Source organism: Trematomus bernacchii, unplaced genomic scaffold, assembly GCF_902827165.1.
Source record: "Trematomus bernacchii unplaced genomic scaffold, fTreBer1.1, whole genome shotgun sequence".
Taxonomy (NCBI): Eukaryota; Metazoa; Chordata; class Actinopteri; order Perciformes; family Nototheniidae; genus Trematomus; species Trematomus bernacchii.
This window is the reverse complement of record NW_022987698.1, coordinates 2,006,349-2,034,072: the sequence shown is the minus strand read 5'-3', so window position 1 is coordinate 2,034,072 and position 27,724 is coordinate 2,006,349. Positions and strand designations below refer to the sequence as shown.

The window sequence follows — 27,724 nt, the reverse complement described above, 5'->3', positions numbered from 1 at the left end:
TGTTACATAAATATATTCTAGCAATACGGCCTAACTCCTGTGGTCTTTGGGTGGAAACTCTGCTGATGTATTCCCACCCTACTTTCTTAGAAACATCTTGCAGTTTGAGAAAGATGATCCATATCACTCTCTCAATGGATGGGCTTATGGAAATATAAAAAAAGAATAATGATATTCTGTTTTATTATGATAGTAGACAGCATAGGGCCTCGGGTCGGATTCGAACCCTGGCCACTGCAGCGAGTACCCACCCCTAATGAAATGTTTTATCGAGTTAATACCAGGGCGCCTATAAAACTATTTTTAAATAAACTGTAAAGTTGATTAAAGATCTGGGCAAGTTCTTAACATTGATAAGGCACATTTTTGGTGTGTAGAGTGCAGTGTAGTGCGAGCAGGCAGGGGACAGGAGTTCAGGGCAACATGTTTCACATTTGATAAGACAAACTGTTTCCATAAATGTAATTTATAATTTAAAGTAGGCCTTAGTTATGTTAGTCAAATACCACCTGGGAGCCTGCCAGAAAGCACCAAAAAGTCCCACAGTGCTTGAAGCAGTCTGACTCAGAGCTGGGTTTTATAATGTCCTCCTTTTGTTCTGTGACCGCTCTGATCTCTGTCGACTGGCTAAATGCCGTAATATACTACTACTCCTAAAAAAACCTGCTGTGCAGTAGAATAAGAGACTGTACAAAGTATATTCCAAGGTATGTGCTGTGCTGTCTCTGAACCCAGTGTGTGCCTCCCACAAATTTCCATGACATTCAAGTCAGAGTTAAGCATCCAATTTCCTGAGAAAAAGCCAGACACTGATGGACCTGGTAATTGAATGCCTTCTAACCATCTGGGTGAAAACAACAGTCACATATATCAAGTCTAATTTTAACAAAATAATGCCAAATCCTAACAGAAGTTATCTGAAGACACTTTTCATGAAGAGCACTCCTTGACTGAAGCACAGTGAGACACTTCGCTGTTTAGCTTTGAAATGTATTTTGTTTTTTGGAGAAGGCCGGTTACTTAAACACAGGGCAACTCGCACCAGTCTAGTCTAACTATAAATACCTTTATAATTAGCAATACAGGTATCTTGATATTTTTTTGCGGTAAAATGTCTTATAATATTGTTAATTTGACATTGATTTTGCCTCCAGTGTCAAACCATTTGTTTGGTCTCTAGAAGAGACTATCATCCTGAAAGGTCACATTAAACCTTCTCTGGAGGATACAACATGATGACCTTTTTAAAGGAGGTGTAGATGATGATAAGAAGAAGGCCAACTGTTAGAAATGATTTCCCCTTAACTTCATTAAGCCAATATTGCCTCTAGGGGACGCTAGACGTTATTTCCACGAATACATTTAGACCTTAGAAACGTTCCACTTTACCAAGTGGTTTCTTGGTAAACTAGATGACACTGTAAAACACATTGCAGATATGTCAATTTCATACTCAGTATGTGTATACAGATTTAGTCTGAATTGCAACTTCTGGTATTTCATTTTATGTTTGATTGTTATTTATTTATAACAGCATCTCATGCTGCCAATGTTTTGATCATCTAAAGACAATTGTCCACACTGCTGGACAAATCAGTTATGTTTCATTATGCTGTCTGCATTATTATTTTCCTTTGTACACATCCACAGATTGGTGAACTCAGATCTGCAAGGATCTATGACACAACAATCTTCAGCATTTTCTCAAAATAGAGACAGAGACTTTAGTTGAGCTTGCTGTGCAAATATGCAATTTAAGTCAATTAGTGAATTCATGTATTTGTCTGCCAGAGGCAAAGGATGACCTCCTCACCTTTTCATGTGCCCAGCTTTTGTTCTCTCATAAGTGAGTATAGCTCTACACATTCCAGACTCTTAACAGGTGCCAACTCCTTGTCTGTTCCGTGCTGGGAGCTGCTGAATCAGATATAACAGGTTTAGAGAGTGAAGTAAGAACGGAAAATATACTTCTCCTTCAGTGTGCGTGCTCATGTAGCCTGTTGGTGCGTAAGTGATCGGGACAGAGACATAAAAAAGGTTTGTTGTAACTTGTTGTATCTCACATTTTTGTCTAATGTATGTTTTATACTCAAATCCAATCAACAGACACACGTGTGAGCCACACCCTGTCCTTACTTCGGATATTTGATTTACGCACTTTGTTTTTGCGGAGTTGTGCTATATGCCAGCCTTCAGTGCCATTTATGCGTAATTCCGTCATGCATACAAACCAGTCTCTGATAATCTTTGTTGCTGTTGTGTGTGAGGTGGATAGCCTACTAGGAAAACATGCGGTGAAAACCTATATGGAACAGCGCAGCTATAGGGGAGTTTTCAAAGAAGGCGGACTTAAAGCGACCCCCACAGTTGAACTACCGAGGCTTTTTCAATGCCGACCATTTCTTAAAGTGCATTTTGTAGGCGCTGACTTTAAGAGCGACGGTCAAACCGTGCGTAAAGATAAACCACTAATATAGATATTAATACTCTCGCTGGGAAAAGCAGAAAACACGCAAGGAGAAAGAGATTGTGGCCATCCCATTTATTCCCACACCTCACTGGAATTAAATTGAAGGCTTCGTGAAAAGATCCTTTGGTAAGACTGAACAAATCGGAATTTAATTTCACTTCTAGATATATTGCTGCTGTGTTTTACATGATGCTTGTATTTAAGAGTTTTTAAAGAAAGGTTAAGCCTTGGAAAGTATTATTTTAAAAACAATGGTTATAGTATGACTTGTTTTCCTCCAAACCAGACATTGGCTGTGTTGTAGCCCAGGAAGGAATACTGGAGATAATATGAACATTGTTACCAAGGATATATGATCTGATGGCACACAAAACTGCGGCATATGTCGTTGTTACCTTTTTGGGGATCAATAAAGACAGATAGTATGTTTGGCCCAATATGTGAGCACCAAGTCCAGATGTCAGGACCATGTGCCTGAAGGAGTTAGTGACAGATTGTCCATCTATTGTCTCGGCACTGATGTTGCATTTTGAATCTTTCTGTAGTATACGTGTCGGTTCAGTCTGCAGGGTCGCCTTGCAACAGGTTAAACCAACAGCTGTATGAGGGGATACATGGCCAAAGTGTGAATCCCAAGCATATATTACTTTGTTTGGTAAAAAGGGCTGCAGAAAATATTTGGACTTGTTTTTTTACAAGCATGCAGTTGTCGGTCGTAAACGATACATTGTCGATTGATTCATTACGCCCTTTTGTTGGTATTTAAGTCATTAAAAACCATTTACTGCAGCCTGAAGGCGGTATCCAAGCCGCATGGCTTCGAGTAAAACGCAACGACTATTTCCTTTTCCTCCTACTACCAAAAACCATATCCGACCAAACAGTCATACATAATTGGACACCACAGAGTCTGCGTCAGAACATGCTACTGATATATATATATATATATATATATATATATATATATATATATATATATATATATATATATATATATATATATCAGTAGCTTTAACAACCGGTAGCCGCCTTTTAAAGCATTTCGCCTTTGTTATTGTCAGCTAAATATACCCATGTGGAGGAAGAGCGCACTGTGTGGGAAGTTAAAGCTGCACATTATCACTCTTTGCTGACTGAGCCTAACCCATGGGATATTGTGTTATAATGTGTGCCTGACAAGTTGACAACAATTCCTTACATTAAATATAACGTTTCCCTTCACGAGTATTTGAGAGAATTCACTTGTGATTTCAATCTTTTATGTTTTACGCTTATAATGAAGGTGTGCCAGGGATTTGAAACACCCTGATGTTTCTTGTTTCTTATGTTCAATGCCATCTAATCATTCAAATTCAAATGTAACATACATGGCATATTTATACAATTAATCAACATCAAATGTATCAATTATTTTGAACAGATTGACATCTCACAAGCCTACCATATTGCATATTTTCTGTGAGCATTCACACATTTTCATGTATATTAGAAAACTTTAAATATTTGGGTTTTGAACTTTTGTTTGGACAAAATACTAGATTGAAGCAAGTCCTTTTTAGGATTAGGAAATGGTTGACTATGTTTTATTTGTAGAGACATTTTATTACCAAAAGATAATAATTTAATCAAGAAAATTGATATAAAATAAAATGATTGTTGGTTGGTTGTTGTTGGCATTTAGAAATGTGTGGGTGTGGAAATGTTTGTATTGCTGTGCAACAACTGTTAAGATGGTGTGAAACAAGACACTTAAACTCAAAGTGCTTGAATGCAGGTGATGAGTGGTCATCTAGTGAAGATATGTAACTTTCCAAGGAAGAGCGTTAAATTAGGAAACATTTCTGAAAAACCAACTGTATATACTGAAACCATTTACCCAATTCTTGGATACAGAAAGTCTTCTGTCTGTGTATTCAAGGAGGGGTGAGGGGGTATGTGTTTGACTTTGGCCCCAATCTAAACACCAATACCCTATATAGTATATGGGTTTTTGTTTCGGGTTCATCACAGTGGAGAGTGAGCAGATAAGCTCGCCTGCGGTCAGTGACCCCAGTGTGTGCTGTGATCAACGAGGCTGAGAGTTTGAGGTGGAGCCAGCAGGTGCGTGGCATGTGGAGCCCGAAGTTTTATCCTTTTTAGAAGCCGCCAGCTGGACCCCCTTGTCACACTGGCGAGAAACGTGAATATCTGCGTTAAAGTCAGACCTAGTGTTAAGTGTCAGATACTCCAGAGGTTATTATTATCTTTGTCATGGGGCTCATAATCTGTGGGGCTGAACTTGACTATAGCATATGCTATTTATATGAAAGTCATTGGAGAGTCCTTTGTCGATGTTATCTATTTCAATGGATACGTTGAATATAATCATCCAGTAATGATTAATGTTCCTTGCAGGCACTTTGATCTCACAGATTGTCTTTTTAGAAATCTTGTTTTTTTTCATCATCGTATAGAAGATCAACCTGCCATTTTCTTATCTGGTTTGTCTTGTGGCTGTCAGTCTGTTCAAAAAGTTTTTGTTTTGTGGTGTTCTGTAGCTCATGAAGAGTCAGTGCCAAATAAATGCTGCCTAAAAAAAACCCACCACCATCGCTTTGATTGAAAACAAAAGTACTCAAGCCTTGCCCTGGTGAACCCTAGATCAGTACAATATGCATACAAAAAAACACAAGTCACCTGTAACATTATCACCTGCTATAGCTGATTTGCATTTATTTGGAGTTGTGTTTATGTCCACCTTGCAAATAATAAGTTAATATTCACTTTCCTTGTCCCTAGACTGCCCGCTGTTTGGCTTTTGCACAGGTAGCACAGTGTGTTTATCAGGGCTTCCCTGAAAACAGCTGTTGTCTGACGTCAAAAACAATTCTAGAGCAGCAAGAGTAAACCTAAACAGTGGCAGATGTTTCCAAACACAAAACTCTGTAAATGAACATAAAGTGAAATTATTATCAACACTATAATCTGAACACAACTGTAATGAGTTGGCTGTATTCTGACTCTGGCTTGGTGTACAGTTACTGCCTATTATTAGTGGTTCTAAAGTCACACTTTACCACGACTCCTGTGTGATATGTTTATTTTGTAAATATGTAGTCCTAAAGAGGTTCGCTGGCAACATACAGAAATGCACATGCTGATAAGAACATTTCAGTCTAGAAGTTAACATGTGTTATCCTACTTTTAGTGGCTTTACATATCAAAATAGGGATACTTTTTATAACGTCTGCAGTCTAAATATATAAATACAGTGGGCATGTGCCCAAGTGGCCTGAATATCTACCTGGAGTATAATTACCCTGAACCTACTGCTGCCAGCTGTAGGTTGCCAAGCTATTACTTAGAAAAGTTCCCTCAGCTTGTCATCATGTATGCATAATTAATAGAAATGTACAGATTCCTTATGGTAACTTACAATGGGCTTCTTTTTTGTGAATACTACTGAATTACTGATACAAGCTAAGCTACATCACCTACCCTTTACTTTACTTTCAAAAGGATCAAGATGATATTTGTACAGTTGCTGTTGTTACACTGCGTCTCACTTCAATGCACTCTGACATGCATGTTGCTCAGTTTAAACACATGTGTTTAAACTTTCTTTAGTGTTCCCATCATTCCCATCAGCCATAACATATCACCCTTCGTCTTCGTCTTTGAATCTACTGACACCAGCACATCATCTCATTATGAACCACAGCTGATTCCTCTTTACTTTATTGTGTACAGGGGACAGACAAAATACAAAAAGAATATCTTTCAAAGTAATGCTGTCCAGTTAAATGACCATACAAAGTACCTTCCATGGTTTACAAAGGGTCACTACATTAGATTGCACTACATTGAACATGTGTTTTTCTCTTTGTGTTATGTCCACCTCCTGTATTCTATCCAGGATGTGTCAGTCGTCGCCTTCATACATGCATCAGTAGTGCTCATAGTTTCCTGATTTTGAACTAATGGACCAACACTCACTTTATGAAGTCATGCAGCAAAGAGTTCTGGACCCCCAACGGCTGTTAAATCTGAGTAATTCCATTTACAATGGGGTTTAACACAAAAGTCACATTTACACATTGACATTTGTTATGCACTTGCTTCTGTTTGATTAATTAAATGCACATTTAGGGGTCTACCTGCCACCACTGTGCATGTGTTACCTGGAATAACATTATCAGGCTTGTTGATGCCGCTCTGCAAATCATCATTTAGATGAAAGCTTATCTTGATATTCTCAGATAAACCTTTAAGTAAACACTTATTATGTTTCCAACTTGTAAACCGCATATTGAACATATCTTGTATCCTTGTTTACAGTATAGTTTCCTTTTGATGATCCCAGTCAGTGTGTGTGCAGTGATGAAGACTATATATTGTATAAAACATTCAGTTAACTTGTATTGTATTGGTAGTTATTAGAAAATCCTGTGACATACGACCTCTCCAGTGAAACTTAAATGTTTTACCCGACAGGTATATGCCACATTTGATGGAGGATACATACATTTGGTTTCTGGTAACTGCTTCTGTCCAAACAAAAGTCAGGGGACTCTTTCTCCTCTGAAAAGCATCAGTGACTTGTCAAGAGCTGACTTGTGATGTTGTGTGTGTGTGTGTGTGTGTGTGTGTGTGTGTGTGTGTGTGTGTGTGTGTGTGTGTGTGTGTGTGTGTGTGTGTGTGTGTGTGTGTGTGTGTGTGTGTGTGTGTGTGTGTGTGTGTGTGTGTGTGTGTGTGTGTGTGTGTGTGTGTGTGTGTGTGTGTGTGTGTGTGTGTGTGTGTGTGTGTGTGTGTGTGTGTGTGTGTGTGTGTGTGTGTGTGTGTGTGTGTGTGTGTGTGTGTGTGTGTGTGTGTGTGTGTGTGTGTGTGTGTGTGTGTTTTGTCATGCAACACTCCTAAGTAGGCAGTGACGCAGAAAGCTAATGCCTTTGTTGTAATGAATTTCAGATAGATCTTTTCTTGCTTATATTACTTAAAAACTTGAATCTTAGGATGGAGAACATAAATGTGCTGAGCCAAGGTTTAGCTTTTTTATTAAAACATATTCATGAATTGTAGGTTGCTGTAATGCTCCAGTTATTGTATAACAGTTATACAATAACTGTTACTGTACGGTTACTGTACTGAGTTGTCAATCAGATTTATTAGGAAAATGATATGCATGTAAGGATAATTTAATGTAATATCCTTCCTAACATATGCAGATATACATTCCCAGAGATGATAGCAAATGTATATATATATATATATACATTTAAAGAATCCCTTTGTACAGACTACAGTGCCAGAAAAAAAATCAGGGGAAAAAAGTAGTTCATGAGGAATGGACCATAATTAAAGCAATCTGTTAAACCTGCTTTTCCACAGAATAAAATATGTGATGCAGGTGCTGGCAGATTATGGCAGGACATGAGCATGTGTCCCCAGCAGGCACGTGGCTGAGATGAGCTGGTGCTGCCAGGCACGGCTGGCTGGACCTCGTGCCCGTTCCTGATACCCCACCACATGGGCCTCTCCTCATCTACATGTGCACTGCTCCCCTCTTACCCTGGCCCCTCCCTGATTAATTTCCAACTCGTACGAGAAGAGATAGGAAATCAAGTGAAAACATTTTTATATACACATTATCTCACAATAGAACAACAGAAAATGTTTACATTTAATCATTATTAACCCTCCCATCTTGTCAAACATTTCAAATGTAACCTGAGTCCAATAACTCCTCCTGGTGCTCAATAGAAGAGGATATATTGCACTATGCATATCTTTCTCTCATGGACCATCATACTACTTCAATTATTAATTTGAAACATCAATATTTGTCCAATTGCATCAAGCTCATTCTTGGTTTTCTTGTTGATGTGATGATAATGACATTTTACAACCAGAATATTCTTCAGATGACCCAAACAGCTTAGAAGATCTGCAAACCGTATAGCTACAGTATAGCCAGCAGCACAACAATCACTATGTTAAACACATCTGTCAAGTCTTTAACAAGCTGTCTTATCTCACCTTTAGACATGGCTAAACGGTACAGCCTACCATTCGCTAGCGAAGATTACACAGCACTAATAGTACCAGCGCTGTACGTTTTTTAAATATCAAATGTACCTGAGGTTACCTGATCTCAGGCTTGGTCGGTATACAGACATTGCTTCAGAGTTTCTGTCCTTTTGTTTTAATGCAGCTGATTTTCTGTGACTTCCTGTTGATGCACCTTGACTTTAACTGAGAAATGCAACAGATTGATGTGGTCTCAAAGGTCTTTATCACACTTCTTAAAAACCCAGAAAAACGGCTGGAAATGTTTTATTTTATGGCTGGGTGATTTCCTCTAGAAAACTTTGTATATGATTATTTTATAATTGTGTTTTGTGCTGTACTGTGTAATCCCTGTTTCCCTTGGATACACAGAAGGCTTTCTCTCAGCTCACAGCATTTGTATTGAAATAAAATAATCATATTTTACTTAGTCTGACTGAGAGCAGAAAATAAATCAGTCAAATGCAAACCTTTGCAAAGGATAAAGTATTCAATTTCCCCTGCCTTGACAAATCTAAGGTACTTGTCATTGGCTTGTAAAATCCAGGATATTGAAGTATAAAAACCTAAATGCACTTTTTTGTTTTATCACATACTGTAATAAATATCTAATTCTTGAACTTTACCTTCACCGCTAAAGATAGAAAGTGTATAGCACTCTCAAATATAACGCAGTATTCAGTACAAAGTACCTCCTTTTGTAGTATAAATGTAAGTGGCTCCAGGCTCATCTGCTGTTTTCTTTGTTTTTCATGCACAAAAAAGCATATTGAATCCCTGGAAGCCACAATTAGAACATTTCTTGGAATTAATTTGAAGGGAGAGTGGGAATATTTGTGATACTTAAATCAGGTTGTGTATCACTGATGATGCAAGACATTATGATGAATTTCATTTAAAAATGAAGTTGCTCTTCACTTTCTTTTCCTCACAGTCCCTCTTGAAATGATGATAACCTAAGTTTGACATTGCAACAGAAAGTATTGACATGTCGGGCTTTTAAGGCTGCGTTACAGGATATGTTAACTTTGGGCAGATAAAACTACTCACTAGATAAGGAAATGGAGGATCTCTGTGAGGTCACAAGTTTTAGTTTCCAAGGTTTAAGTAAGATGGTTCTCAAAGTTTTGTTCCTTCCTAAGATTGTTTGTTAATGGACAGGCCACCATGTCTAATTATTGTGTTTAGTGTTGTTTAGAGTGACTTTGTTTTATTGCTCTCAGCTTTCTTGTATAGCTGCAGTGACAGCGAATCAATGGCCCTCTTTAATTGTAGGGTGGGAATAGCAGTATCAGTGATCTTCTGGCTGAGAGGACACTGTGAACACAACTGAGTTGCTGTACATTTGCCACAGAGGAAGCAGCAAACAACAACCTATTGTCTCTCAGAATTCACACCGTGAAGAAGTGAAGAGGATTCATTTATGTCGCTGGAATCAAGGGAGGCAATGACAAGTTAGTTCTTCATTAGTAATACGGCTGAAACTCCAGCTACTTTCATCATTTATTCATCTGACCATGATCTTTTCCAAATCAATTGTTTGTTTAAAAATCCAATTATATTTAGTTGAATAAGATATAAAACATATAGAAAAGCAGGAATTATCCACAGTGTATTCAACAGAGTCCCTATCTTAACAGCTTCCAAGTGATTGATCGATTTACAATCTCCTTTCTCCTCAAACTGTGGTTTCAGAAAACCCCACGCTTACACATCAAAATACACTGTTGAAATGTATAATTATAGTATCATGATAATAACTGTTTTAAAAACCACTTTCTCAGTCATTTAAAGCCTGTTATGGTGAGTGATTAAGCATTTTGTTTGATCACTTTGTGCTCAAATTCATCATTAAAACCACCCTGTCCCTGTGTGGGGGCTTGTGACATTAGCTGCGTAAAGGACAAGAGCAAACAAAAGTCCAAAAAACTCAAACAGACCTTGACCTTTGACCCTGTGGTCTGGACTTGTTTGCCTTGCTCAGTACAGAAGTTCTGCAAGCACAAGAAACTAGCCATACTTTCTAGCTTTTTTATCTCAGCCGGTGATCATTTACAGCGACGTACCATTCATGTCGGGTTATGTATTGCAGAAGTTTTGCTGAACAAATTGAATTAGTGGGAAAATGAGGTCAGGTCTTGGGTGCTGGAAGTCACTGTGTCAACAGCAGAGCTGAGTCATTGCTACACTGATGTTGTACTGACAAATATTGCATATAAGGATTCATGACGCCTATCATTGATCTCAGAAATGTCCGTACATTATCACAGGAACGGCTGTTTTAGCTAATAGGCAATAACACTGCTCTTTGAAAGTGAAAAGGTGTTGTACATAATTACAATTAAGCAAACAGAAATTAAGGCAATTACGCTAAACACAACTGCAATGTATAAAGCCTACTACAGCTTGCAACCAACTCAGTCTCACCCACCTAACCCTAACCAGTAAGAAGAGCAGAAATAAACTAAATCTTTGATGTAAAAATAACGAATCTGTTTGAATTTGGCAGAAAATGTGCTTCCATAGAACCCGCTGACCATAGTTAGAAACTGATGAAATAGTTTTCTGTTAATAATGCATCTTAAACAAGCGAACCCACTTACATATACTGCTTGTGATTCATGTCCTTTTTCCTTCTTCCCCAGATATTCAAGTTATTGAGCGACCTACTTCATCATAAACATTCAAGCCAGAAAATAATAAATTAATAACTTGGATGATGGAACCCGCTCAGTCAGAGATCTTATCCAACGGGAAAAGTCACGACCTTGGAGGGGAAATGGTTGTGCCAATGAAGATGATGCAAGAAGAGGATGTGTAAGTAGTTTTCCTCTATTTCAAACACAGATCAATGGCTGCCCGTTTGTCACTTACACACTGTTAATGGCATTATAACACTGCATGTGTGGTGCACTTTTGACTGTAATACTTTCTGTATTGTTATTTTACCTGTGTGAAATCCTGGATTATTTTACCTCATACTAACTTAAAAAGAGACTATTCGATGTACATAACTTTGTTCCTGGGATGAAAGTTTCTCATTAATAATAACCCCGGAAAACTGATCTGAAGAGTGACATACAGTATGACTTACTTCCTGCATTATGTGCACTTTGTGAATTGCATGTTAACCTTGTTTTTTGCTTGCCTCATCGGTTGGATCCTTTAAAAGAAATGGCACTCAAACAGTCAGGTATGTGGAGATTTGTGTGAATGGGTTTTTCAACTGCATATTTGTAACCATGCTTTTGATAATGCATAAAACCAAGAATTTCTTCAGCAGATGTGTGCCTAGTATCCAGAGATAGATAGAGAGACCAATAATTAAAAGTGATACATTTGTGTCCTAGATTTGATGATCCTGATGGAGCGCTGGAGAATGAGGAGTTTTTACCAAGTGGAGACGGGAAAAAAAATATACATTTCACAGATGTAAGTGAAGTTTACAGACATTGAACAACAGTAAGACTTGACATCAGGTCTTTTTCTTTTTTTATATTGAATGCTCTTGTTTTTTTCACCCCTCAGTTTGAAGGAAAGACCTCTTTTGGCATGTCTGTCTTCAACCTGGGTAATGCTATTATGGGCAGTGGAATCTTGGGATTGGCATATGCCATGGCCAACACTGGCATACTTCTTTTCTTGTAAGTAAATAAAATAAATATCCATGCTAATTGGTGCCAACATATTAATTAGAAGCCACCCACTTCAAACTATCAAACAAATGCAAATGTACTTTTGTTGATGGTTGCAATTCTGAATTGTTCTAAGTTTCCAAACTTTTCAACGTGTTTCTGTGGGCCTGGACCGAAAGCTATACTACTCCACTGGAGTGTGGAGAATGTTAAATGTTTTAATTCACTTGAGAATACGATATTTGCCAACAGCATTATAAAGACCTGAGACTCTCTAATGTACTTGAGGGATGACAGTTAAGGAGTCGGTAGATAGGGTGGCGCGAATAAGAAGACGAGTGGTGCTGGTTACTTACTGGAGTGATTTAGTGTCTGTCATGACATCCTGAAACATATCATGTACCGTGATATGCCCTCCCCTACTTATACCCTTTTCTCAGGCTTCATACACACCCCAGAAAAGGCTACAGCCCAGAATAACCTTTGTCAAAGGCATCTGGATTTCTCATTTTCAGAATGCTGCTGTCTTGGTCAAATAGTATATATACCATATGGTATGTAAGTCGCTTTGGATAAAAGCGTCTAACAAATGACATGTAATGTAATATAGTCTGTGTTTGTGTAGCTGATGAGAGTGAGTAGAACTAGTATTGAAAATATGAGGTCAGTTCAATGCTAGAACTTTGAAAGAGTAGCTCCTCCAATGATGGATGCTGCAGGTAATTTCAGGTAATAGAATCTCTGTAGGTATTTGGGTCAGCGGTATTCCAACTAAATATGCTCAGGGACTAGTTTCATGTAAGTGAATCATTGTTATGTAGCATAATGTTCCCGAAGTATTACAGTTGCTATTAGTTGATGTATACATTACTTACACATACTATTGGCTGTGTAGCACATCACCCAATGCTATCCATTAGCTCATTACAACAGGTCACTATAACTCAAACACATTTACAGACATTTGGACGGTGTTATGCAGGTATATTTCTATGGGATTACAGGCAAGTGGATGTTTTAGGGGAATAGGCCAGAGGCATTCAAAACAATCTTAATTCATGGAAAGCAAACAGAATAGCTTTTCAAGTTTTTGCAATATTTTCCTGTATAGTCACTTGTGTGTTTGATGGTGTTGCGTGTTTAAATGTCTCTGTCATACACACGTATGTTCTAAAGGTTTGGTACTCTTTTGGACTGCCTACTTTATTCGTAAGAGAACCCTTGATCCATCAGACATACAAATAGACATTCTCATTCCTTGTCGCCATATTTCCAATGAGACACAGAAATAGAGCAGTCAAGAAGGATCAGTAGCAAGAGGAGAATATTTCACAGAACACATCGCACTACACGGTATATTTTCTAAAGCATATCTATAAAACAAATGCCCGTTTGTGAGTTTAGTCAAACTTGAGTTGCTTCTGACTTCAGAAAGGTTGGACAGTTTACAGAGCCGTTGCTATGCTTGAGGTGATGGTGAAATATGAGGGCTCGACCCTCATCCCTCTGCCTATACAGACAAGGGCCATTGGAATATTTTCACTACAGTTGTGACACAAGATACAAACACTTTATAGAAATACTGGGAAAGGTCTGAAAAAGCAGCTAGATATGGGATCAACCTCTGACCATTGCTGACCTGAGATCCCTGTGCTGTCTTGACTCTTCAGGAGGAACACTCTATATCTTTGTGGAAATAGGGTTGTGTATATGACTCTTGTTTCTGTACTTTGTCACAGGTTCCTTCTGACTACAGTAGCAGCTTTGTCATCTTACTCCATTCATCTGCTGCTCAAATCCTCAGGCATTGTGGGTAAGCCTTGGGTGTTGTCTCTGCTTTTATTTTACATATTATTGTGTTGAGTTATGTTATGAGAAATATATGTATATATACATAATTTTACATGACATTTATCCAACTTTATGCAACCAGAATAATCCAAAGTGACATAGATATCTGATTAATGGTTCCTGACTATTAATCAAGCAAATTATTTCCAAAAAAATCAAGAAAGGACTCAAAACTTAATCGGACTACCTTTTATACTATTGCAGTCAATTTGCTTATTCCAGTTATACACTCAAATACAATTATTACTATTGTTTACATCTCCTAAGGATTTGGATTTTTTTTTTTAAATGGGGTTCCCAGTTTACTGAACTTCTTTAATGGATTCGATTTATTATAACAAGGCTAATTAAAAAATAAGTGCATTCTATGATCTGGTGTGTCATGTTTTCTTGTTTTAAAAAAAATATGAAAACTGTGAAATGTACAAATGGTTTTAATCCAACATTCACAAATAACTTTGTGTTGTTGTTAGAAATGTTTTTGTTATTGAAGTATGTTATTGTGTTGCTCAAAGGCACTTATCAGCCAACATAACTGAGTAAATACTAATGTAATTGCAATGTGTTTACAGGACTTCGAGCTTATGAACTACTTGGATACAGGGCCTTTGGCACTCCTGGAAAAATGGCTGCTGGTATAGCAATCACTCTGCAGAATATTGGAGGTAAAGTACTTTAAAATGACTGATATGATTAACCAATAAGAACAAGCTAAATCATTCTTTGGTAAAGGTGGAATTTAAAATAAATGTGGCTCTAAAACCTTTTTAATGTATTAAAATATGCTGAGTTGAATTTGATGATAAGATACCACCACTCTTCCAAATTGTAGAAGATAACCTCCACTATGTTGCTTAATCACACATACATGACCTTGGTTTCCTCAGTAGTAGCTACCGCTGACAGTTACACACAAATAATGTGACGTGGCTTTGCCGATGTCTATTTGCTCAGGAAGCCCACAGGCATGCTGGGTCAAATGTTCACCTTTTTGTCTGTCTTTTCTGTTATAGCTATGTCCAGCTACCTGTACATTGTGAAATCGGAGTTACCGCTGGTAATCCAAACTTTCCTGAAGGCAGATCCCGAATCTCAGTGAGTATGATCACTTTAGTGCTGCTAGTGAAAGGCGCGTGACACCTGCCAGCTGTCCAGGCAGTGTGTGCCAGGTCAAGGGGCCTGGCACACACTGTGGACAGAGGATATATCCAGTTTGCACCATTCATTGATTCGGTCAGCTTGGGGGTGTGATGAAAATGGCTCCCTGTAATTGGCTAAACTGCAGGGGGCCCATGCTTGGGTACTATCTGTCAGTTATGTCTACACACAACCTAAACCCTCAGTGCTGTCAGCTTGTGAAGGCAAGCAGTGTTTACTGTACGTCAGAGCCATGCTACAGACACAGACACTTTGAATAAGGCCCGGAAAACTGAAGTGGATTCTAGCTGCCTGTTCAAATCTAAAAACAAACCATGTGCTCAGAAGGGATTGCAGCTACGTTAGCAGTCACTCTTTAAAAATCTCAGGCCTGAAAGATAAAAAAAAACTTCAGAAATATCCGACAGCAACCCATCTCACACTTGTGTTTAACCTGTTGCAGCTAAACATATAGGCAGCCCTCTTAGGTATCTAACATTCAATTCAATATACAATATCATTTACAGTAGACATGCATATACTCAATTTTCCAACTATCATTGGGTGAAGTGTTTTTTCTTTATTTTCATGCCATTCCCTTTTAGAAAGCTCTTTCATAACCATTCTGAAGGGCACATCATTGGCCTTTATCATGCATTCATTTTGGAGCAAGCTACACTTATATCTGTTTGTGTGAATTCATTTCAGGGCTCAAATGCTGATGTCTCAATGTCTGTGGGTCACACACACACACACGCACGCACGCACGCACGCACGCACGCACGCACGCACGCACACACACACACACACACACCCAAATGACAGCAGCAGGTGGTGTAACATGGTTGCCAAATACTGAGGCCGAGCATAAGGACAGGTCAGATGAGGGCCAGCACTCAGCAACCGAGACACACCGTTCATTTCCACTGGGCACACCTCTTGCAGTTCAGATCTGTGGCGTCAGAAGAACAGGCTGGAATGAGGAGCGGGTGGCAGGGGGGCGGGGCTGACGGTTGCATGGTCACACAAGGAGAAGGTCAGATATTTGGAAGTAGCAGGAATTCACACAGGGCTGTTGTCTTGTTCAGACTAGGCTCTATAAAGAAAATCCAAAATAATTAAAAAGATAATTCAAACACTACTAGGCCTTCCATAACCAAATAGCTTATTTATGAGGCCAAAGTATTGCAAACACACAAATGCAGAACTTGCAATTTTCCGTTGAAGACTTGTAATTTGACCTGGACTTTGTCCTCAATGACTCGAAATCCAATACAGTTAAACTTGACTTGGATTGGTCTTGTTTGACTGGGGTCTTGACCTTCCCGTTCGCAGCTCTGGGTTCACAGCAGCTACATTTCATCTCACATGCAAAAGCTTATTTAGCCATTTAATATGACAAGCAGGCTACATTTCTAAAGAGGGCATGTCCTGTGGTTCCTGTGACTTCCCCTGCTTTCAAGGGAGTCCACCTCACGCAAGCATGCACACATGAATGGGCAGAGAATCCAGAACTTCACTCAACCATATTGAAACAACTGAGAAAAAACTACCTTACTTATTGGAACAGAAACTCACACACAAAAACATCACCTTATCACCTAAAAAGATAGAACACTGTGGCAAATCTCTCTGTACGGTGCATATATCCCCGTATGCTGTATGCATGGCAGCTGATCTGACTGGTTGTGTTTCATCAGAAGGTTAAGAATAACAGGATTAAGAGCTTAAACAGGAGCTATAGTCAACACAGATGGTATATATACAAGGATTTAGGCCCTTGATGGTTTCTATAAGCTTCCTGTTGCTCGGGCTCATCTCAGTTCTACAGCTACTGATGTTTTAGATGTTCTTTCACTGCTAACTGCTACCAATTATACCAAGATTAAGTATATTATATTAACAGGTTGCCCACCTCAATGACTGACATATTTTCACATGACTATAAACATACCATTTGTTCATAATAAATAAATACTTTGGGACTGATTGAAAGCTAGTGAAATATCTGAAGTTTTTGCATACAACACAAGGTCACAGCAACAGTATGGCAAAGAACGTCATGGAGCCCCACTGTAGCACTAATGTGTGGGCTTTACAAGGCCTATGTTTTATGAAGGGTATTCACAGGAAAACGTTTGTATATTGGGAGGAAGTGCGCACACCCACATATAGCCAACAATGATACAGCAACATGATCCCTATAGGATTAAAGGTGAAGCGGGGCTAAGATTGCATATGTCATTCCATCCCCACAAGTTTTTTAGACTTGATCCCAAAACTGTTGCTATGCCTATAAGCAATGCCTTAAAGGTGGAAACTTAGTCGGGCTGTTTGTTTAGGTATAGCTGTATAAGATTTTCAATAGATAGGTATTGTGAAGAATATCATTTGGTATGAAAAATAATAAAGTAATTATCCTTATTTGTGTGTGGGGCACAAAAGTATTTGAATTGGTGCTGGATTATTACAAAAATATTATCATACGTGTATTATTAACATGAAATAAATATATAATTTTCTTTACATTGGTTCGGTACTGCGCAAACTGGGCGTCTAATGTACTGATGCTCCGCTGTATCTTTATTTTCTGCAACCATGAAAGGTTGCATAACATCTTCAATTACATAACAGTGTATTCCAGCACTTCTTTTGAGAGCAACATATCAGACACATTTTCCATGATGTCGGGGCCAACAATGTTCCCAGCAGGTTGCTGTCCGTCTGGCAAATGCAACGCGTCAACCCTTGACAACCAATTGTTGCTCTCAGACCATTTAATTTGAGAAAAAGACCAACAGTTTATATACATATATAAACATATTTATTACCGTCTAAAACTTTTTTCCACTGTATTTGTGTCGCTGTCTCTCTGTTAGCTGCATCTCTGTGCCAATGTTTGAAATATTGAGCTCATCAAAGTAAACAATATTTCTCTCCAAACAGTCTGTGGTACTTGAATGGAAACTACCTGGTCATGATGGTCTCTGCCAGTATCATCTTGCCCCTGGCTCTGATGAAACAGCTTGGTGAGTAACGAGCACATTGGGACCTCTGCTCTCCAGACTAAGACATTAGTATTTACCACCAAGGAATATTAGTCTATTTCTCATCAGATTGCACACACACTGCAATAGACTAATATTCCTGGTAAATACTAATAAATAGTTGTGGGTCTTAAGCTACTGTATGGAAGTCCAGTTCTGCCAAAGAAACAAACAAAAAAAGCTAGGCATTACATTTTAATTGCTCATGGTAAGTCGTCATGATCAGACAGTAGTTCAACATTATCAGATGCAAAAACTGCCAGGCTCATTCATTTTGATTTAGCTTAGTTTTTACTACACATAATTTATCTTTTTGCAGTTGAAATCGGCTTCTAGTTTTGTGTTCCTGAGCCGGAGTTTCTGCCTCCTGGGGTTAACAGACTATTAGTAAATGATGTCCTTGAACTTTTCTGCCTCTCTCTCTGTATTCACTCAGGCCTTTATGTGAATTCTGTCAACAAGTTTAGACCCTTACGCTTAAGTAACTTCATTTTTAGCTCTTTTCAAAGCATTTTATCTCCGATACCTGTTGTACGTTTGCAAAATATATATTTTTTATACATGGGTATAACACTTGTTTATTAGGATTATGTTTTATTTTGACAAAGAGCCAACTTATATAATGACATTTTGATGGAGCTGTGTTACCTTAAGGTCAAGCAATTAGTGTCTTTATCCCCCGCTGGCAGTGGAAACAGCAGGTGCCCAATTAGACATAATTTTCCCTGAGTTGATCCCATCCTCAATCTGAGTTACTCATTAATACATGAAACAAACATGCTCTTTGGGTCTCATAGTGATGTGAGGTGATGTAGACGCCTCATTTATAGAACAGTGGGAAACCTCCAGACTGTAAGCTTTGTGAAGTTCATGTGTAACTAAATCAGCTTGCAATAAAACACATGAAGGCCAAATGGATCAGGAGCTGTGACATTAATGGCCCTTTTATCTTCATGTGCAGGTTACCTCGGCTATACCAGTGGATTTTCCCTCAGCTGTATGGTGTTTTTTCTCTCTGCGGTAAGTCGGTCCAGCTCACATTGTAGCACCTCATCACATTAACTCTTCACAAGGAGGCGTATTTGTTCTGGCATGTCATCTTGGCACTCATGTTTCTCACTTTCCCACCCTCATCCCTTTCCCACCCTCTTCTCTATTTTCAGTGGTATGTGGCTATCTTTGATAAGGCGAATAAACAAGCCTCTTAATATGCATCATAGGTTGACCGTAAAAAGTACTTAGAGGCTAAATCACACTTATTTGGTGGCTGACCCTGACATATCCTTTCACGCACCTTGTCTTTGAGACTCTCTCTTTCCTTCTTTCGCATCCCTCTGCAGGTTATCTATAAGAAGTTTCAGATTCCCTGCCCATTTGAAGAGTTCTCAGCCAACAGTACTGCTGAGCACCTCAGCCTGAATGTCTCAAGTCACGGCCACGACTACAACAACGGTCTGGTTCACGAGGACGACTGCACTCCACGCTTGTTCAAAATCAACTCACAGGTAGGAAGCCGAGGTGCAGACAGTCTGCTTATCTGGATTGTTTTTTAACATTAAGTCCACAAATGTCCATGTCTGCAGAGTTCCCACAGTTATGTTGGTAGGTTTGGTTGCTCTGCTAATCATGTGTTAATGTGTTCTTCACAGACAGCATACACAATCCCCATCCTGGCTTTCGCCTTTGTTTGCCACCCTGAGGTCCTCCCCATCTACACCGAGCTCCGCAAGTGAGTCTCCCTTCTGTAACCTGTCAATATTTTAACATGTCATTGCATTTACACTTTCAACTTTCTGATTTCAGTCCAACGCAGAAGAGGATGCAGAAGCTTTCCAACATCTCAATCTTAGTCATGTACACCATGTATTTTCTGGCAGCTCTCTTTGGTTACCTGACCTTTTTGGGTGAGCAACAGTTGTCTTTTATTCTTTCTCTTAATTACTTTAGAAACATTTGAATGTTATGTAAGTATCACATAGTCAGTTTATTGGTAGTTATATCTTACTGTCAAAAGATACACAGTAAAGCAAAAGGAGAGCTGAATTCGCTTATAGAGAGAGATGCTTTTTGTGAAAGTGACTTTGTGATCAAATCCCTACATGATCAAAAAATCTCTAGCACCACATTCAAGCCTTGTGGTGAGTAACATGGATAGTATGCCTTATAGAAAAAAAGAAGAAGTTTATTTTGTGCTTACAAATATATAACGAAAGGAATGTACCTATAAACAAACTGTAACTGTAAGTTCCCTGGGAGGGTACACTAAAGAATCAACAGACAATACAAACATTTAATTTATAATCAACACCATTACATTGAATATATCATACTAACAATTTTTCGAACAAATCTCGAAGCACCCATCATATATTATTACCAACACAATAATCCAAGACAACTTTAAAATTACATTCATTACATTTTAAGAACATAGATCAGTAGTGTTTGCTCCAGTCTGAATTGGGGATCTACAGGGTCTGACATTTGATGAAAAAACGATTTACTTACCCTAATTGCAAAATGTGTGTTGTGGAAAAATACATGGCAGCAGTTTTGTATTGAAGAAAGCTTTAGCCTGCATTGTTCTTCTCTTCCTACTCATAGAGCCTTAGCTCCCTCTTGTGGTGACAATGTGCTGAATTCTCTTCACATGAGAGAAGTTGACAAACAAGCTTTCTACCTTTTTTTTCCTATTATTTCAATAGGCAAAGTGGAACCTGAACTGCTGCACACTTACAGCCGGATTGATCCTTACGACACTCTGATCCTGTGTGTGAGAGTGGCCGTCCTCACAGCTGTGACGCTGACCGTCCCCATCGTGTTGTTCCCTGTACGTTTGTTGATGATTTCTTCCCTGCGATGCTTAATGCATATGATATTATAGTGTTTTGTCCTCATTGAGTCCTCTACCTGTCCCTCTGCAGGTACGTAGAGCCATCCAGCATATGTTGTTCCCCACTAAGTCTTTCAACTGGCTGCGTCACATTGGCATTGCTATGGTTCTGCTTACCCTGATCAACATGCTGGTGATATTTGCTCCCAACATCCTAAGCATCTTCAGCATCATTGGTGAGTACAGATCCGACCATAGATCTGAAACTGTACGGACGAACTGACGACCTGAGTCAATATTATTGTCACTCAGTGTCTTCATGTTTTACAGGTTAGAAGTCAAAGTTGAAAACAATTATGTCAAAGGACTGCCAAGGGCAATGTGAAAGCCACTGGTTCTGCTTTGATAAACATGTGCATACAGATGATACAATATATGGATCTGTTTTGTAAATTGTTAGGGTTCACAATTTCAGTTAATATCTGTGTTATTTTTTACTTAACAGCTGAACAATTATGTAAACTGTCAGATTATGATCACATCAGGCATCTTATCATTCCAATTCAAAAAATAAATATCCTTAAATGTGAGGTTAGTCTAGACAAATGTTTGTAATCTGTCCTGATATGTTCATGATTGAGCTTGAGATGTACTTTGGCTAACTGTTACCACTGTCAGAACGTTTCTGTTGCAAGTTATATACTATACATGACAGTAAACATAATGTCAAAAATAGACTGCACCTTTAAAAACGTCATTAGAAAACTGAAAAGGATTAGATTTACAGTACATAGGCTATGTTTCATCTTCTTGTCGGTGCAGTGCTGTATGCTCTGTGCCTAACCAGCCCTTTCTCTCTGTCTCCTTACAGGTGCCACGTCGGCTCCATGCCTCATTTTCATCTTCCCTGCTGTCTTTTACATCCGCATCGTTCCCAAAGAAGATGAACCCATGAATTCTGCTCCTAAAATACTGGTGAGGCCTTGAAGTCATTCCTCTCTTTATTGATTCGTTAAGCTAATTTGGTGATTATCCTGTGTGATATAGGCTTTTTTCTTGACAATCACTGTCTGTGTGACTGTCTGTGCTCCTTTTCTCAACCTCTCAGGCTGCCTGTTTTGCTGCTTTGGGGGTCATCTTCATGGTGATGAGTCTGAGCTTCATCATCATCGACTGGAGCACAGGGGGCGGTCTCGCTGCTGGAGGCCACTAGATGCTGCCTTAGTGTGTGAGCTCCAGACAGGGGGAAACATAACTGGTCAATGTAAAGGGAGCTCTGTCACCTTAGTGGAAACACACTAACAGTGTGTTGGTTGGAATCACACTGCTCAAGTTAAATTCACTTTTTGACTGTAACTTAACACATATCTGAACAAAATCCTTGCTTAATGATGTTGTATAATTCAATTTAGTGCAATTGTGATGCACATTTGATAAATAATCAGGACTATACAGGGTATATTTTTATTACCATCTGTTATTGCGACTTTAATTTCCTCTTTATTTACACACAAACAACTGCAGCTGGTACTGTATAGAAAAAGAAGGAATGCTTGTCTGTAAGGTTGAAGACAGGAAGGCTTCAGAACATGCATGAGAAATAACTATACACAGATATTCATTATTTTCATTGAGACGCACAAAAATACAATAGAATCAGATGATCTCACCTGAACCAGCTGCACTCTGAACTATTTATCACTATAAAACAAAAACAAAAGTGCTTTAAGGCTTTAGAGTGCAGTGACACTTCATTATATGGTCTGTCGAGTTGTTACATAGTGTGTCACACAAAGCTCTTGTTCCAGATCAACTCCCTTCAGAAACCCTGGTGCCTTTTAGCATTTGGAACAGCACACAAACACAGAGCAACAACAGGAGTATATATTTATTTAGCTACTATATCTTTGTTTTTTAATTTCAAATAGACTATATTTAACTACTGTATATGATAAAGACAATAATCCAAATATATCACAATATAGTTTTTTTTTGTTTGAGCTTACAGTATATAAATGATGGAAATATTTACGACTGAAGATATTTTAAATGTTTGATAAAATGCAAAGAGCTTGCTCTTAGGGTTATACCTCCTTCATAGAACTTTTAACACACATGCCGAACTTTGACCTTAAATATAAACTCAGTACAGCTACAGCTAGTTTTAACCTAACAGTTCATTACCCCCTTAACATGTTTGTTCCCCCTTTAAAAGTCTCATTCAGTTTTTATAAATTCACAAACCAAACTTTATACCATATTAAATGATGATAAAAGATCTTAATATGTACCTTCAGGTTTAAACAATTCGTTGAACTTAAATGACACATCTAGTCAAAATCGAAATGTTAAATGGAAGGAATAATTGGGGATATTTCCTTATTCACTTTCTTCGAGAGTTGCAGAGATGGGAAAATTAAAACCACTCTTACATTATGTGTGCAGCAGATACATACAACGAGATGGTAATAACAAGGGGGGAAACAGCCTGGCTCTGTCCTGGGGTCAAAAGCCTGGCAGCACCTCTAAAGCTCACTATCAAAGACTTAAAATCCGGGAGTCACTTACCTCTAGTGAAACATCCAGTAATACAGAGCAGGTTTTTGACTAAGGACAGCAGTATGCGGGCACTAAAGCAATGCACATATCACATAACGTATGCAAATGAAACACACAACTAAGGGTCATTTAGGGTCATATTTTTTAAAGATAATTTAGGTTAACCCAACCAAGCTAAATGGGTTCTTAACAATTCCTGGCCACACAAAATGGATTTGTAAAGATGAACCCACTGGTGGGACTGCAATAATTTAACAAGTTAATTTTTATTAATTTGAAGATGTATTATGCTTCTGTGATTCCTTCGTAACTTTGTTGCCTTACTGGTTTTTAGTATATTGATCTGCTTTCACGCTTGTTAACTGTTTAGACTTGCGGTTAATGTTTTGCGTGTTGTTAAGTCCAGTCCGTCTTGTAGTTGGTTTAGTGAACACAGGGATGTTCATTCTGACACTGTCATGCTTAGATGTTATTGTGATTCTGTACATTTGGCATCTTAAAGTCAAGTGTATTGAGGTGAAATCCTGTGATCCAGTTGTTAAATTGTTATATTAGTATTATGAAGCCCTTTTTAAACGTTTTACATGAAACAATGTTTTAAACATTAATGTTCTTGTCAGTTTTTACACTTAATTGTAAGTTTAATTGTATGGATGTGGATGGATACTTTAGGTGAATGTTGCTTCTCACAATAGAACTACAACTTGCATATAAATTTACTTTTTACAGATTACAGGAGATTTGGTTTTACATAGAAACCACAAATGTGTTTAATAACAGAAGAAAAGGTTTAAGCCTAAGAAAAAGAAAAATGTGCTGCTCTTTCCCCAAAGATCTTATATTTTATCACAATTCTAAGGCTTCAGAAAAGTCCTATGCAAGTCATCACTTCTTTCATTATATTTATGAATATCATATTTGCAGTTTTCTTTTTTACAGATAAATTATTTACCACAGCCGAGGAAATATGCACACACCAAACTCCGTCCCTTGTTTTTTCACAAGTGTTTGCTGTGGTTGTTGTGGGGTTATTGAAGGTTTAGTTTTTGTCATGTTGAGTGAATTTGTTCTTCACTTTTAGTGATCATGCCAAAATAACAACTGACTACCTACTGCATTGAAATGCCTTTAACTTTCAAACAGATATCACTGTTTCAATACCACATGCAGTATTTCAAATATGCATTCTTCATTAACCAAAAAAAACAACAATGTGATATTTTATTATAGCTGTTGTTTCAGACATATATTTTTGGAAATGACACTATGATAAAATGATAATTAGATATATGAATTTTGGTGAATAAACGCGGCTTTATATAAATAATGTATATAAATGTAAACCTTTTATATTGTGATGCATATTTACAGTAGCTTATAAAGTGTAAATAGCAGGGACTGCTTTAGTTTGGCAATAAAATAATTGTAGATGTTTTTACATTGTCTCTGTTGTCATCATTTCCCCTTCACTAAAACCAATATTTGTTTTAGCAGCACACATTATAGGGGAATGGGTTTAAGACATGTAACATATCCGCCGTACAGGTTTTTGGTGTGTTGCTAATGGTTTGTACCCGATAATTTATGATCGACAATGTAGGAGTATACTAAATTCATCCCAAATAAACGTATTTATGTACATGATTTAAGAAATTGTTTGGAAAGTGTTCTTATATCTGTCGAGGATAAGCTATGTTGACGTAAAAAAAACATTAGACCCAAACTTTAGGTTGTCATGATCCCTCACTGCTGACCTTGTTATGTCAACATTCAGCAAGTTTTTGCTATAAGACATAGACAATACTTATTTAATATTTGATATGGGAAAAACAGCAGACAAACACTATGTTTGTGTATTTCTGACACCTAAGGCATTCATTTCTATATGTTCTGCTACACTCAATAACTTGTTTACCAACAACTACGACTATGGCTGGGGTAGTGTGTGGTCATCTACCAATCAGAAGGTTTGATCCCAGCCCCTGCAGTCAACATATCATTGTATCCCTGGGAAATCTAACTCACTTAACCCCAAGTTGCTCTTGGCATGGCCAACAGTGTGTAAATGTATGTGAATGTTAGTCAACCCTGAGCAGACGGCACCTTGTATGGCAGCCTCTGCCTCTTTATGAATGAGTGAATGCTGACTTTTGTAAAAGAGCTTTTAGGGGTCGTAAATGCAGTCCATTAACCATTTACCGGAAGACACCTAAAAGAGTCTCAGAAAAGTGGGAGAGCAACACTTAGTGTAGTATAGAAAGGTGAATTAGCAATAAAACATTTTGAATTTCACACATTCACCTAGTAGCCTATATAACCAGGGTTGTCAGATAAGAATATTACATTTAAAGCTCATAAGCCTTTACAAATTAAGCTAAAATGCCTCTTATGTCTATTATTGTATACCCTTATTCACAGAGTATATGGCCAAGCAACGTCCAGAGAAAGATATCTACTAATGTCCATTTGGGGGCGCTATTAACCAACTCTTCTGTCAGCATGAGAATCTGGTATTGTATTTATAAAATAAGCCCGATAGCCATTTTAATATCCCTTCCTGCATCCTAACGAAAGAAAATCCTGCTACTGCACATTTCGTTCAAAGTTAGCTGTATAGCATTAGCATCATGTTGTCTGAGAGGCTTCGTCCATGTGAGCTGCAGAGGACTGGCGCAGCGCCCACTGCAGTCTGCACACGGCACTGCTGAACGCACGCCTCACTAGCCTGCGCTCTAATTGGTTCCACGCCGGCTGCTCACGTCTTTGGGAGAGCTCACCTGTTTTAATTGGGCTATCGCGAGTTGTCCAAGTGACGTCGGTGCGACTGGTCGACAACTTGTAATCGTCAATGAGGCATGAGTAAATTACATATCTGAGGATAACAACCAAAGGCACTGCCGCATTCGTGCTGCCCACCAGGCCGACAAGACAGCTGAGACCGTGTGCAGCACCGGAGAAGCAAGCACAGGCATCTCAGTCTGTGAACGGTGGCAGGACAGAGGGCTGTGAGCGTTTCGATATGGACCTGGACTGGTTTTAAGAAACCAAATGATTTGGGTGCATCTGCCTCATCTTTGAGCTCACACTTGCACAGGAGAGCAGGTACACTGACTTTTTAAGCCAGGGTAAACACTCTGGAATCGGCTGAGTTCCTCTCTAGCAGGCAGTGCTGGACGCAGGAGCTGCTTCATTGTTATTCTTGGCATCGGCTGGCACGCTAAGACCGTCAACATTGAATCCTTTTTTTCCGCAAGTGGTCGGTGCGCCCCTGCGTTTGGAGCCATGGGTTGTACTGTGAGCGCCGAGGATAAGGCTGCCGCGGAGAGGTCAAAGATGATCGACAAAAACCTCCGAGAGGACGGAGAGAAGGCAGCCCGAGAAGTGAAACTGCTTTTATTAGGTAGGTCACAGCTTGCGGTTGCTCCTCGGGCAATACCAAGTCAATTAAATGAATCATTGCTGCTGCACATCTGCACAGTTGTTGATTGAAATCCAGCAAATCCACCTGGGGACCACTTGGTTAACATTAAGTTAACATGAAACGATCTGCCAAGCCTTCATGTAATGCTGAAGAGCAAATATAAATAAAAGGGAAACATTCATCTGTAGGGGCAAAAAACTAATCCCAAGGGGCACCAACCACCTGCAGTTCCCCCAAATAGCCAAGGCAGAAGCCTTTGCAGATCAGCACAGGGAAGAGAACAATTAAATCTTCCTACTGAAACACATCCTGTAATTAATTGTGTTAGTAGTTAGCCGACACAAGTGTCCATTTACTTGGAGAGAAGTCAGATACCATCATGTCAACATGCTGCACAGCTCCTCAGGGCTTTGAGCTGGCATTTTGCCCAGGAAGCTTATTTGGAATTATCAAAACCAGTGGATCATTTCTAATACAAGAAAGAAATACAGTAAACATTGTGTTTGTTTGTGGACAATAGGCAAATATTCAGTTTTTCATTAAATAGATTGTGGAGCTTGGAGCTCAGGAAACCCCTCCCCCCCCCCCCCCCCCCCACCACCCCTTCTACTTTTTACCATGTACACACACAAGTAGCAAACACACACACTCACATTCACACTTGCCCTCTTATCTGATTCAACTGTCTTTGTTTTTCACCATCTCTTGGTCTAGATTTGTCTCTTGTTT

At 38.7% G+C, this 27,724-nt stretch overlaps 2 protein-coding genes across 6 annotated transcripts in view; both read left to right on the top strand.

Annotated features, from left to right (window-relative positions):
* The first annotated feature begins 1,872 nt into the window (after positions 1 to 1,872).
* On the top strand, positions 1,873 to 25,012 carry slc38a3b (solute carrier family 38 member 3b). 5 transcript variants are annotated; one of them, XM_034139228.1, is made up of 18 exons: positions 1,976 to 2,037; positions 7,835 to 8,068; positions 11,158 to 11,329; positions 11,685 to 11,705; positions 11,863 to 11,944; positions 12,041 to 12,156; positions 13,887 to 13,960; positions 14,571 to 14,663; positions 15,012 to 15,093; positions 18,082 to 18,164; positions 19,144 to 19,202; positions 19,523 to 19,687; positions 19,832 to 19,911; positions 19,986 to 20,086; positions 20,888 to 21,012; positions 21,107 to 21,251; positions 21,887 to 21,990; positions 22,124 to 25,012. In XM_034139228.1, the coding sequence occupies exons 3-18, from the start codon at positions 11,229 to 11,231 to the stop codon at positions 22,226 to 22,228; spliced, it is 1,536 nt and encodes a 511-aa protein (XP_033995119.1). In that variant the 5' UTR covers positions 1,976 to 2,037; positions 7,835 to 8,068; positions 11,158 to 11,228; the 3' UTR covers positions 22,229 to 25,012. The 5 variants fall into 5 exon arrangements, with proteins under 5 accessions (XP_033995117.1, XP_033995120.1, XP_033995119.1 ...); XM_034139226.1 differs by lacking the exon at positions 7,835 to 8,068 and having other exon boundaries at positions 1,873 to 2,037; XM_034139227.1 differs by lacking the exons at positions 1,976 to 2,037; positions 7,835 to 8,068 and adding an exon at positions 2,227 to 2,596.
* Positions 25,013 to 26,295: 1,283 nt separating this feature from the next.
* LOC117489654 (guanine nucleotide-binding protein G(i) subunit alpha-2-like) overlaps positions 26,296 to 27,724 on the top strand; it is a 29,229-nt gene continuing 27,800 nt past the window's right edge. The window contains exon 1 of the mRNA XM_034139118.1: positions 26,296 to 26,974. Within this exon, the coding sequence (XP_033995009.1) occupies positions 26,857 to 26,974 (118 nt within the window). The 5' untranslated portion in view covers positions 26,296 to 26,856. The remainder of the gene's footprint in view (positions 26,975 to 27,724) is intronic.

Bases quoted from the DNA above. Each gene is read 5' to 3' on its own strand.
- slc38a3b (XM_034139226.1), top strand. From the start codon at position 11,229: ATGATGGAACCCGCTCAGTCAGAGATCTTATCCAACGGGAAAAGTCAC. The intron at 14,664-15,011 runs GTAAAGTACTTT...TTTCTGTTATAG, and splicing joins CACTCTGCAGAATATTGGAG to CTATGTCCAGCTACCTGTAC. The intron at 19,688-19,831 runs GTAGGAAGCCGA...TGTTCTTCACAG, and splicing joins TGTTCAAAATCAACTCACAG to ACAGCATACACAATCCCCAT.